This window comes from Gallus gallus, chromosome Z, assembly GCF_016699485.2.
Source record: "Gallus gallus isolate bGalGal1 chromosome Z, bGalGal1.mat.broiler.GRCg7b, whole genome shotgun sequence".
Taxonomy (NCBI): Eukaryota; Metazoa; Chordata; class Aves; order Galliformes; family Phasianidae; genus Gallus; species Gallus gallus.
In genome coordinates, this window is record NC_052572.1 from 3,879,562 (window position 1) to 3,894,227 (window position 14,666).

The 14,666-nt window shown below is 34.3% G+C and overlaps 1 protein-coding gene across 3 annotated transcripts in view; it reads left to right on the top strand.

The window, feature by feature from the left end:
* RIT2 (Ras like without CAAX 2) overlaps nucleotides 1-14,666 on the top strand; it is a 187,228-nt gene that overhangs the window by 72,201 nt on the left and 100,361 nt on the right. For all 3 annotated transcript variants that reach the window (XM_001233996.7, XM_046905803.1, XM_040656151.2), the window contains one exon: nucleotides 8,155-8,228. In XM_001233996.7, coding sequence (XP_001233997.2) covers nucleotides 8,155-8,228 — 74 coding nt within the window. The remainder of the gene's footprint in view (nucleotides 1-8,154; nucleotides 8,229-14,666) is intronic.

Consider the following 14,666-nt stretch of genomic DNA (forward strand, 5'->3'; position numbering starts at 1 on the left):
TTCCTGCTAGACACCTGCTAGTTTAATTGTGTACCTGCTAAACAGAGAAAGAAGAAAAATAATCAATAACTCTGTATAATAGCATGCCCTTTTAATTGCTATTCCCAAGTAAGTAGTGGATACCTGGAGTAAATTTTAAGAAGAAAAAACCTTTCCTTATAAATGTGACAATATCAGAGCATTTCTGAGGTATATTCTGTAATAACAATAGAATAAATATTACTTGATAATAAAGTCCATATCCAGAGGCTATAAAAAATCAGTCAAGGATAGAATGATTTTTAAAAAAACAAATATTAATTCAAATAAATAAAATGTTTTATGCTAGGCTGTTCAACACAAAAATAAGCTTTTAATTTTCTTTGTTCTTGCTTTGTTCTTGGTTTTGCTTATGTTGTTTTGTTTTGTATTGTTTTGCATATCAGCTTCAGACAGGCTGCAGACCTTGTATTTCAGCAACTAGAATGTATGCTTTGACACATTCCAACAATCCTTCCCTCATCCTGCTTTGGTTCATCAACTTCCTAATAAGCTGGAGTAGCAAAAGGAGTGGAAGAGTTGTTTTCCTGATCATAGACAAACCTCTGAGTGCCCTCAGAGGTGAGCTCTTCAATCCTCCCTTAGGGGTTACAGTGATGCACCAAACATTGACCTGTCGCAGAACTGGGACAGCAGTTCCCCCTTGGGTTCTGAGATATTGTAGGGCTTTTAAAAACATTGTGTATGCACACTTTCATCACATTGAACCACACATGTAATCAGGAGTATTCAGATCCTGGTTTATAGATTCTGACTGGGCATACGTGTGGGCAAAGTATCCATTTGGATGGCAACGTGAACAAAGAGGAGTTTGTAAATTTATTCAGAACTATAACCCACAGTGAAGTCACAGGTAGTTTTTGGCCTTTAACTCAAAACAGAAATATACAGGAGTTCTAGAGCATGATTCATCTCACTCTAATGTTTATATTTCAGGTTGATCAGATGAATAGTGTTCACAGATGTTAAATACTACAGTGAAAACTCAGGATCTTAGGTCTATGTTAGAGCAGAATGTCTTCTATCTTTGTCATAATTACATAGCTGAGAAGATTCAGAGGTCCTGGAAACTACATGACTGAAGCTAGAGTGAACACTGAAGTCATTCTGAGGCTTTATCCTAGTGATAAATAACTATGACTGGGACCATGAACTTTGAAGTCAAAATGAGGCTTGTACTCTTAGATAAGATCATCACATGTAAAACGCGCTTTCCTGTTTCCTGTATACCATGTTGTGTAAAAAAAAAAAAAAAAAAAAAAAAAAAAATCTCTTAAATGATTTTTTGAAATTGGAAAAAAGACTTATGTTATGGTTGGCTGGAGGTGGGTGATTCATCTCACTCATTCTGAATTTTTCATCACAAGAAAAATGTCTCTATTAACCTTTCTTTCATGGAAGCCAGAAGCCATCTACACCTTACTAAATCCAAGACACCATCCATGCTAATAGCCATGCAGATATAGTCACCTTGTTAATTACTCCACCTGAAATGACAAGAAGTGATTTCATAGCTGTCAGATCCTCCCACTCAGTAGCACAATCATAGACTTGAAAGAGTAATGAAATTGCTACCTTCTATTCTTTTTCCCCAAGATAAGGGTACTTGGACTCCTGTTAATTATCATGTTTTGATTAAAGAAGAGTACTTTGTTCACGTTGTTCATGTACATCTTTGAAGTAAATGACATTTTTCTGGAATCAGAGAAAGTAATGATATCCCTTTATTAACTATTAGTGTGTTATCTACATTGTAAGTGGTTTCTAGCAGTAAAGCAAGTGCTACAACAAAGGTTTGCTGGAGTTATCCTTAATTCTGATTTGAAAAAAAAAAAAACCAAGAATTTAAGAATTTGTATTTTCTCTTCTAGAACTGATTCTAAGATAAATACTTGTCACTCATGTGAGTAATCTCATTCATATAGATGTGATAACACACAAGTAAAATATAATTTATAATGATGCATATAAATTTAGTCATTTCTCTGCATACTTGCATATGAAAATCCAGTATGGCTATTTCACTGATAACAGCATTCACATCATAACTGATAGTTGCTGCACTGGGCAAAATTATTCAGTTATATTTTGTCAGACTTTAATCCAAACTTTGGCTATATCCAAGTCTCTCTGTGGAGGTAAATCATTTATAGGAGGTGAAATATTCTATATACAGGAGAAATCTACATTTAATTACCTTGTTGCTATGTAAGAATACGATCAGATTCTCCATCCATATGTCTATGAGTTTTGCATTCAACCATGCTTGTACTTCCCATGACAATATTCATCCAGTTTATTTCAGGAGGACAAAGTGAACTAAAAGCTAAGAGCCATTCTGTATTCCAAGTTTCATTTGGAAGTTTGTTTTCCATCTTACAGAATTGAGAAAATGGAGAATTGCAACTTCAAATGAAATTATTAAGGACAGATGGAGTGTATAACAACAATATTCATTTGAATTTGGCAAAACCATTTTAAAACATGAAATAATGTTTTCTGAAGACATACAGGTCCAAGACTGTGGTTTAATATCTTATCTGAGGATATGTCTGTGGTAATTTGAATGCTAAAATGAAAACTGAAAAATAGAAAATGCCATGTTTCTCATCATGCACCTGAATATATAATGAATAATTATATGAAATTCTTCCATAGGAAGCACTTAACATAACTGATGTTTTGGTGTTGTTGTTATTTTGTTTGTTTGTTTGTTTGTTTTATTCTGAAATTATTTCAATTTTCTCAAGGTCTTTTCTATAGTCTTTTTAAAAGAATCAGGGTTAACACAGAGGTATTAACTACATTAAATGTTGCAATACTTAACTTCTTCACTTTCATAGAAGTGTAAACAACAGCAGAGCACATCTTTACTGAAGAAGGAGTTTTCACTTGTGATTTTGGGAAGGCAGTGGCCATCCTTTTTGTTTGCTACAAAATTTCAGCAAGATTCTTCCACTAGAAGTGATGTTGCCTGTTGTAATCATTTATACAGTTGGCACAAAACTGAGCAAAACCCGAAGGATTTAACAAAGCTAAACAAATGACAGAATACCATTAAATGTGTTTCAATGTTGAGAAATAAAAAAACAGCAGGACTGGAACAAATAATCTGAAGTATTCTTCACTGTTGGTATAACAGAATTAAGTTACACTAGGCAGAACTGGGAATAGGACATTGAAGCATCACAGTTACTAGTTTGATATGGCATGTGAGTGCCCAATTTTCCTACTAGCTGTATTTTAAAGAATACTGCTATCTACATGAGCATTTACAGAATATAAGGCAATTGAATCTGTTAGTTCTATAGTTCCAAGCCATTCACTGCTTACTGTGTGCATTGAACTCAAAGGAAGGCAACCCTGGTGACTTACTGTCATTGACTACAAAATGCTGATATCAATGCTCACCCAAATTATAGAACACTCCTACTCCAGGAGCACAGTTTCTTGATGTCATGGTTTTATGATGTTTGGTTATCACTATTCCACATCATAACATCATGTAGTGCATTGGGAGGTAAAGAGTTAATGCTCCAGGTCCGAGTACCTGTTCTGGAAGAGAACTACTACTACATTCCCCAGAGGACTGTTCCCTGTTCTGTTACCATTTCCACTCAGAGGGAGAAGATAAAAAGTCCTTGTAGGTCACCTGATGGCCCTTTTTTGATCCTCTGGCTCACCCCCATTGTGGGTGCCATCCCATCACAGCATTAGAGTAAGGCCTTTGGCTTTTGGAAATTCTCTCTCATTTAATTTGATTTATTAGTTTCAATTCAATTATATTATATTGCATTATAGTGTGTTATCTTGCATTTTGTTTAGCAAAATAGTTTGCTTCTCCTCTGATGATTGCCGCTGTTTTGTTTTTAGGCCCATCTCTCTACCCTTTTTTCCCATTTCCCTTTTTCCGTTTTTTTGGGGCACAGATCCATGGGCCCCTCCGCCTCGCCTGTCATGGAACTGTGCTGAACCAGCCTGTAAACCATTGACACACGATAAGGGAAATCATGAGACCAATATATTTTGATGGCCAATTCCTGTGACATTAATATTTTTATCTCAAACAAGAAGTTACATGTAGTAGCTGGTACAGTGGTTTAGATCTCTGTTTGTCCACTCTCTTCTTATTTTCTTGTAAGTAGAAAGAAAATATAAACAGCAAATGACTAATTATCATCCCATATTCAGGAGCAACCCTGAATTAAAATGCATATGTAGCAGATAATATAAGCACAACAAGAACTGAGTCCCTGCTGTCTCTTTGGCATACAAGGAGGACAACAAGAGGCAGAACTCCAGGTGTGACTGACTGAGCTTGGACTTCCTTCTGTTGGTTTGGCATTTCTCTAGACAAATAAAATATACCTTGGCTCATCTATATATGAGATAATCTTCAGTGCAGAAGACAGTGAAAAGGAGAGAATGTTTATCTGGAAGTCATAGGAGCAGAATTAACAAGTGAAAGGAAGTAGCTGCTGACCTACATTTCAGGGATTGGGATATGTCTATGATGTAGATAAAAAGCCCATTGCAACACTCCTTTAAACTGTAAACCAACCAAATCTATTTGTCATGAGGAAGTTACCTGCTCATAGCAGAAAAAGATCTTTGATACATTTTTAATGTGTCTAGATTCTCCTGTGCTAAAATAACTGAGAGTAACACAAGTCTGCATTAATTATTGTTCTTCTGTCTCCAAAGAGCTGTCCTTCAAAAATGAAAGGTGAAAAAAGAGAATACACTCATTGTCTTTAAAAAAAAAAAAGGCTTGAGCAAGCTTTTATTTCTTTTATCTTCCTAATAATACTAAAAAGAACAATCAAATAACTACGAAAACAAAAACTGTCCTTTTAGAAAATACGTTCTTGATTTAAGTCAGATATTCATTAAAGGAGGAAATAATAATAAAATAATTAAATGTCAATTGTAAAATAGGTGGAGCTCAGTTTGATTCTCAACCTCTCTGTATGGAAAAAATATACATATTTTTAAAACAGAGGTTTTGCTATGTATTTTAACTATTCATTTAATAAATTAGTTAACTGTTACATAAACTACACAATGATGCAGATTTTGTTTTCTTCCTTTAATATGTTAAAAATGCTCATTCTTCCATTCTGTATTTGAATTGTTGTATATCATAGTAGTAAAAATAGGCTGCATCCTTAATTATTCCTTAAAATATCCTATCAACCTGCTGCATTTTAATGAAAGCAAAATTTGAGACCTTTCAATTAGCTTCAAAGAAAGAGATTTCTACTGAACTTAATATAATAAAATTAGTTTGATTAAGGCCAAGTTAGATGGGACACTGGGTATCCTGATCTAGTTCTTGATCTAGTGATTGGCAACCCTGTCCACGGCATGGGTCATGGGTCTTGTAACTAGGTGATCTCTGAGATCCTTTCTATGCCATTCTTTGATTCTGTGTTTCCACGTGATTGTCTGATGTGGGTGTTTTGTTGTTGTTATTGTTGTTTGTTTTGTTTTTGTTTTTTTACCTTGTCCTACTGCTTTTCTTCAACTCCAGCTAGTTTTATGTTTAAATAAATTTTAAAAGGATCACTCCTTAGGGCTGTAGGATGTAAAATCCAAATATACATGACCTAAGAGCTACCAATTATCTTTAAATGGAATACTGTATAAATTAATTAGATGAAAGAAAATGTAATGTACTCAAAGATTTTGAAGAGTGTAAATATACCAGACAGTATTTGTAATAATATGAATGGTTTTTCAAAGAGATAAGATTAGACAGCAAATTTACTAATGCTCTTCATGAAGTCTTTCCTGCTGTGCTGCCTATGCACTGAGATTGTATGTCAGTGCTGCATCTTCCCTTCTGTTCTTCTCATTCCACATAAAAAAAATGTGCTCCTTTCTGATTTTAGCGTTTCTCAGCTTCCTTATTGTGACCATAATATTACATTGCTTGGGCTAAGAAAGACTATCCACATTGTCCTTTTTGAAATACTTAAGGAAACATACAGCTATAATGTTTAGCATTATAGCTACAAATAGGAATATACTAATTGAGTTCAGTATATGGATATCTATATAAGTCTGCATCTGCCTCTGCTCATCAGATCAACTGAGTAAAATAAAGACATCTATCAACATCATCTTTACTCTGATCTACTTCCATTACCTCCTCAGATGAAATTCCATTTTAAGAATTAACTGTAGTTCAGAACTAAGTGGTACAGCTCTTCCATCTTAGCTTTTCTTCCAAGTCCATACAACATGGGATGGGAAGCATGATTTTTGATTTATGAATCATCCTTCTAAATCCTATGCTGGAAAAATATATGTATATATCATCATAATAGCCCAGTAGATCAACAAATACACAGGGTAAATGGTAAGGCCTGCTCCAAACATTATGAACCTGCTAGGCCATGAGTGTGTGCTATGATCTGTTATCTGGTATTAGGGTACAAACTCACTTCCCTTGATCTTGAGCAAAGACTGCAAGCTAAATTTATGTGAGTTATATGTTAATTACATAAAGATGAATGCAATGCAAATGGACATCCACCTGCATATAAAAATATATCTTTTATATCATTCATATTATTTATATTAAGTAAAAATAATGTTTGATAGTACATCTTTTCATGTGTACACAATTTTCATTTTTAGTTAAAAATAAAAAAATAAATTACTGCATGCATGCTTGCTGTGCCATAACAGATTAAATAACCTAAGCACTCTAATTCAATCTATATGGTTCTTCTTTGGTATTAAAGTTCTTATTCAGCAATACCTATAAAGAGATCTATTGACTGAAACACATGCTGGTTGGAGTGCTTTGGCTTTCTCAGCAAGACAGTGTATTATGTATTTAATTAAGCCTCTGGGTCATCATAATATCAGTGGGATGATTCGTAGTATTTGTTTAAAACAATACGTATTCCTAAGTAATTTGCTGAACTGAGGCCTAAATGAAGCAAGAGATTCATGGAAATTACTGTATATGATTATGTCATTAAAGATAGCCTGTCAGTGGCAATGCAGCAGAGAACCAAGATAACGACATACATAGTGCTTCATATTTTAAGTTTGTTTTTTTTTTTCCTTTCTGTAGGTACAGACCAGGTTTTTAAATTCTTTTATAAAGTGTTGTATAATACAAGAAATGCAGGGCACAAATTTGAATGTCTTGAGAATTCCTGCTACTTTCTGATTAATTCCATTAATTCCATTCCCTGGTCCTCAGAGGCCTCTGTCAGACAGGGCTTGCAGAATTGAGCCATTGGACATGGTCAACCGTATATTCATTCTGATTAATGGCACTTCTCAAATGCATTAAATTCACTTGTCTTGTCTTCATGCCTCAGTACACAGCCAAAGTGTAACATCAGTCACCAAAACCACTCAGACTGCTACGCATTGTTGTTTAATTAGACAGCATAGATAATTTCTGAGACTCTTTCAAGTACAAACATGGCCTGATTACTGAGCTGTGTTTAACCTTAGGAGGGAAACACAAATACTGAGAGTAGAATGAAATAGAACTGTGAAGAAGATAGTTTATGAAAATAGTAGGTCTCCTGTTTTGTTCTTCACTTCCCAAATTTATCTTGACAAAAGCATGAGCTAAGGGAATGATCCAACAAGCATATTTTTTCCCTTTCAAGCAATGCTGAATGTGAATTTATTCTTAAAAATTCAGAGATATGCAATGGTCTAATTAATTGCTTTAGCAAATCTGAACCAGAAGTCCCCATCGGCCACAGGAAGACTTTTTCAGTAATTTAGACAAAGCTTTTTCTTGAAACTATTTGCTGGAAAACCTCAGTGGAAAGCTGGTTCCTAGCACCAGAAGAGAGACCCTGAATATTGGTAACTCATGTAACAATGTGGTCTGGACTATGCTTTTAGATCCAGGTAAGTTTACTATTACATTATTTTGAAATAGTGCAATGGAAAAGACAAGTGTATTCCATAATGTTTTTCAGTGTTTTAGGATTTTGGAAAATGTATTAGTTACTGAAAAGAAAGCAAAGTTAGTTCAGACAGGAGGGCTTTTAGAAAGTCTACTCCAGGTTAGAAAATCTACTATTTTTGCTTTTCTCTGAGCCGTTCCTATGTGTTGCACTGTTTTTTCAGAGGATGCCTATAAAACTCAAGTCCGAATTGATGATGAACCAGCCTACTTGGACATTCTAGACACTGCTGGACAGGTGAGTAGTTTTCCAATGTAAACTGTTCTATCAGAGATAATAGACAAAGAATAGATATAGATATATGGGTCACAGAGTGAGAAATAAGCTCTCTTATTTAAACATAAAGGGAGCAATCATACAATAACATTGAGGATTTATCAAAGGAGATTATACTGCTTATGTGATATAATACAATTTCAAAATCTGACAAGAAAAGACAGAAAAATTAAATCATGTAGAAGCTAGAAAGCTTTTTCTTTCTTTTTCTCATGTACACAGAAATATCTATCACAGCTGTGAGATTAATAAGTGGTACAGTTAATTTGTCTTTTCTATTTTTCATCACTACTTTTTCTATATACTGCAGGAATCTTCTGATATACTTGTAGATCAAGTATTTTGTTACCATTCTTCCCAGATTATGTTTAAATATCAGATGTTCGCCTGGAGGGAAAAAGAAAAAAAAAAAAATACTGCTCAAGTAACGCACAGTGTATGTATAGCATGTGTATGTGTGTGTGAACATCAGTCAAGGAATTACGTTTTTCACATACACTAAAGTAAAAGAGGGATTCCAAGAAGTATGTTTTTTGTTTGTTTGTTTGTTTGTTTGTCTGTTTGAATCCTGACTCAGTTCATCTCCTTTCCATCTCAAAACTTTATTATTGTTTGATCAAAATGTTGCAACAGTTTGATCTTTTCGTGAGGTATGTGTCTGATACTCTTTGAAGGTTTTGATAGTTTCATGAGCTTTCATAGTATAAGCACATCTTTTATAGGAATAAGTCAGTCAACAGGGACAGTAAATCCTTAACAAAAATGATTAGGAAGCCTGAAAACCTTGATCTTGACTTCCCAAAAGTCTGAATGTACCTTAACTCTTCACTGCAAATAATAGGAAATGCTGTCTACTGCCAGGAATTGGAACAGCGTTAAGTTATATAAGGCTGAAAGTAGTTCAGAAGGACTGTGGTGGGAGTTTATGTATGAACAAAATATAGGCCAATTTCAAAGTAAACTCAACCCACATCCAGGTATCAAAACATGCCCAGAATTATTCTTCCTTGACCCCAAAAGTTACAGTCCTAGCAGCTAACCAGTCATTTGCTGCTGAGTCTCCAGTAATAGTATTTGATTTTGAGAAAAGTCAAACTAGATCTCAAGGCAAGTCTTCAAAGCTGTGAATTTAACTGACCTAAAATTTATTACTAAAAAAGGCTTAAGAACTTTCCCATGCATTATAAGCCTAGGATAGCTTTAGAAATTTTTTGAATGGGGAAACACTGGAGCATCATAATTGTTACGAATGTGTGAAAATATCAGTACTTTTGATGGAGAAGGAGAAGCAACATCTTTTCTCATTCAGGAGATCTGAGCCTTGTAACTTCAGTCCTGTTTTGTCATTAGTAAGCAATTATTAGGGGTATTACTGCTCCAGCTTTTTAATATTGTAAAACTTTATGCGTTAGGGATGTCCTGTGTTAACCTTTAAAATGGTCTGCTGTCTACGTCTACATCATTTTACACCTAAATTCATTTTAGTCTGATATTGTAGAGTTAAAATGCTAAAAGCAGATTACTTCCTGACCCAGAAGTGAAGAGGAGTGATGAATCAGTTTATACATTCAGCCTTTTTCTAATGGAAAGAGCAGCAAAATGACATACAAATTTTCCTCTTCGTAGGTATGTTCCCAGTTTTCTGCAAATTTGTTTGGTTTTCTCTCCCCTACGAAGGCTGGATTTGTTCAGCCTGGAGAAGAGAAGGCTGCAAGGAGATCTCACTGCAGCCGTCCACTATTTAAAAGGGGATTATAAACAGGAGGGGAATCAACATTTACTTGGGTAGATAGTGATAGGACAAGGGGAAATTGTTTTAAGCTCAAGCATGGAAGGTGTAAATTGGACGTCAAGGATAAGTTCTTCACAGAGAGAGTGGTGAGGTGCTGGAACAGTTCTGCCCAGAGGGGCTGTGAATGCTCCGTCCCTGGAGGAGCACAAGAACAGGTTGGTTGGGGTCCTGGGCAACCTGGTCTAGTACCAGATCTGGAATGTGGTGACTGCCAACGGCAGAGGATTGAAACTTGATAATCCTCAGGACACTGTACAGGCTAGCACAGATATTCTACTTCAAGATCCAAGTTGAAGTGATACCATAAAATCTCTACTGTGTGTTTCCCTACTTTTCCAGTTCAAACTGTAATCACTGAAGCATATCTCAGTGTTACTTTTGCTAGGAAGCTCTTCCTACTTTTCCAGGCCCTTATTTTTTAGAAGCCATCCACTCTAAGTATTCTAGATTTAGCTGCTTATTTTTACAGATGGCTCTGAAATGGCTCCCTCTCTATTTCACTGCACAACTCCAGAATCAAACTTAATACAAATTTCATTGAAGTTGAAAGCAAATATAACCTCTTTTCTCACAGAGGACTTAATGTCACTCTCACAAAAATTCAAGTTGAAACTGTCCTGTATCCTCAGTGACTTAGAGTAGAAATCCAATGCACTGGCTATACTGATGGTGGTGTGCTCTGATAACATTATACTGGGTCTCAGTGACCAGCAAAGACGGTGTTGTAAGCTGTGAATCACATAGTGAATGTCTCATTTCCCTTTGGGTGTCCTTGCAATCATAGCTATTTCATTACCAGCTTTGAATCATGATCTTAATCACTTTAGAACATCAAGAAGCTAAATCTGTAATTCCTTTCTATTCAAGAAATGTAGGAAATTGGTAGAAAAAAAAAAGATTGACGTAAATGTACAAGGATGTTCTTGAGAATATGTTTCAGATAAGGTGCTTCTCCTTTCCTTTACATCAGCAGTACATTAGTACATTAGCAGTAACTACAGGTGTACATGTACATATATATATTCAACAATGACCAAATGTTATGATTTGTTAATAATTAATATTGTCCTTTTATTGCTCAGTCTAGAGTTAAAAAATTGGATAAAATCAGATTTTATATCGGAAGCCAGATAAAAATATCAGGTATTTTAAATGATAGATAGTGGTGCTTTGGCAGTGAAAACCTGTACAATGTTTCAGAAATATATTTCTAGTTCTCAAAATTCTGAAGTTTTTTAAAAAAAAAGAAAAATCAAAATAACAGTAGAAACAGGAATAAACTGTTAGTGTTGCTTACTAAGTTAGTGATCATCTTATTTTCATAAACACACATAGGCATAATTAAATATGGTGAATTCACGTTCATGGGACACAGACTGAGGTTCCATGAATTCTGGGTATATCATTGTTGATTGTTCTATAATGTTTTTCTGAAATCTATGTTTCCACAGAAGATAAAGAAGCACTTCTTAAGTGCAGTTAGGGCTGGCGTAAGTAGTTATGCTTCACTGAACTCCCTACCCCTGCTTCTCACCACCTGCTATGCCTGCCAGCAGGGCTACCTGGCTTTGCTCACAGCGATCAACTTCAGACAGAATAAGGTTAAGTTTACCCCAGAGAACGTTAAGAGCAGATATTACTAATGCACCTGCACGTAACAAAATTGTCATAAACAGCACTTACTTCAGAATTTCCCATTATAAAGCTTGAATAATTGGTGTGCAGCAAGAGAGAAAGTAACAATAAAATATATAGATATGTGTTTTTTAATATTTTTTCTGTGGCATATTTAAATCTAAAAGTGATGTGTCCTTAGCCTCACCTTTGCTGTTCAAAAAAAGTATCAGTGATATCTTCAAATGCAAACTATTATCTATAAAGATAGATTGAACTGTCTTATTCAGCCTTGTCCATGGGACATTTCTTGAGGTTTCTCTTTCTTATTTTGTGTGTCACAAACCTCATCTGCTTTTACGCACATTATATTTAGAATGGTGGGAATGTTTTGATTTACAGAAAACCTATGATGCAAAGGAAAGGACAGTCAAACATCAAATCCCTTTTTCATTTGCCTTTCACATTTGTGCATTTTGCAGTCATGCACAAGAAGCCTCCACAAAGATTTAAAAATACTATTCACTTTTTTTTTTTCCTGCTTTCTCATTCTCTTCTAAAAATATACAGATATATCACTACTCTTGAAGTACAGCTTGAGTTTCTCCTCCCAGAACATACATGGCAGTTGTCCCTTCTGCTGTATTTATACACTGGTGACTGACACAAGAGTCTTTGTTTTTGCTACAGCTTACCTCCTGAAGGTACATTATCTATTCTCCATGTTCAGACTTCATGCCTATGTTTAAAATTCCCTTCACTGAATATCAAACTAAGATGATCCTATGTAAAATAATAATAATAATAATAATAAAACTGTTTTGAGACACAGAACAGACAAATATGCAGAAAAAAAATGGCTTTCTGTACCTGACAGTGAGGCGATATATGTGGAGATTATTGCACCAATTTTTGCTTGTTAAAATGTGAGCTTTTCATGATAAACTTAGTGCACCGGTATATTTCCCAAGTGTGACTCAGAGACTTGAAAAATTGGCCTTAAAATTTGATGGCATGCCATTTCAGGGAGATTTTCCATTGTCTGGAGCTGTGTGCACATGAATTCATTTTCATGCAGACACTTTTCAACCTGACAACAGCAGTGTGCTCTGTAGTGAAATCCATCTCTCAAATTGCTAGCAAATCACAGGACATGTTTATCCTGCCAGGCTCCAACACTGCGATTTTTACCCCTGCTTCAGGCTTTGAAGAGGAACCATATTAGTCCCAAGAGCCCTTCAGATAAACACACTTTCTCAGACTAAACACTGTAGTCCAATGACTCACTCAAGCTGTTATCTGAGATCCTTCTACTTATTATCTAAACATGCTGCTCTGTAATCCTGAATCAGTGGAAGTCAAATTTCAAACTACACCACTGCAGCTTATTTCAGGATTTTATTTTTTATTTTATTATTATTATTATTATTATTTTGGGCAGTAATTATATTTTAATAAGCCTTTTCAGCATGTTATTTTTAGGGGAAAATAATTTTAGTGGTTTTTTTTTTCCCTAGAAATGGAGTAAGGAAGTGAAAACAATTTTATTTTTAATGCGTAATTGTAGTGAACTAAATAACAACCATTACCATAGTGTATGAGGTGAAGAACATTAATTTTATTTTCAAGTGTTTTCATTTCACAGGCTGATGATGTGAAAGAACTCAGAGAATCAAACCATATCAAATGAAAGCTAGTGGACTTCTTAAGACAAACTGCTTTGTATTTTCTAGGGAGAGCTAAAATTTCACTCATGAGAAATCACCACATCATTTGATTTGGTAATAGACAGACTTTGGAGAAACATTTAGCAAAGATAAAGAGTGAAAAATGTACATTCGAGTATGTACTAGTGGGTAGGCACTTAAAGTGAGCATTGGGATTTAATGAGTCTAGCAGTACAAACTTCTTGTCTTTCACTACCATCCCAATTTGAAGTTATGGAAGGTGTTCCATTTTACCTGTGAAGGAATACTTTCTATTGCTGTCTTTTCAATAAATTCTTCTTTTTCTTAAAAGACTATCTCTCTGTTCTTTGTTGTTCTTTAACCAGTACCTTCTTTTCTGAATACTAATAAATAGTAATGAAATGTTATCACAGACATGTTATAACTTTTTTTTCTTTAGAAAATAAGAGCATTTAAAAAAAGAAAACATGCTTTTACAAACTCCATTAAAAAATGAAAAGTTCTATATTGTTCTTTCCATATCTTTTCTTTCAGTATTTTCTGATTTTTATCATATTCTGTGGAAAATAGAAAAATAGGAAAATAACTATATAAGCACATTGTATATAATTAAACTTCATCCAGGTAATTCACAAAATGTTATACAAATTTGCCTTTACCTCTAACATTATAGTTTTTCTTACTACTTTTGAATGGCACTGGAACCTCTAAGAAGTTACTTCTCTCAGACTTTGGTTGTGGGTATCCTGATTTCATTTATAAATGCAGCTGTCCTAGATAATCTAGTTAGGAATTCCAGAGGTTTGACTATCAAAAATCATTTGTTCTGAAGTATCTTTACACAGAAGAGTGATTACTGTGGACAGAAACCTTTTTTCTGCCTGTACCAATTTTCAGAAAATTCAGATTAATAATGTATTTCCATTATTGAAACTTTTGCTTATATGCTCAAAAAACAAGATTGTGTAACAGCACTACACAGTGCCATTTGACCTGGAAATAATAAATGATCAAGAAAGATGTCTCTTATAGAACATGGTGTCAAGGCTCCTCAGAAACCATGGGATATCCCAGAGAACCCTAATTAAACAATGCTTTTCTGTATCTGCTGGATAATCCACCAGTGCATTGAATATTATATAATATATATATTATTATATATTATTATATATATTATAATAATAATATTATATTATTATATATTATATTATTATATATATATTATATATTATATTATATAATTTATATATAAATTATATAATTTATATATAAATTATATATATTATATATTATATTATATAATAA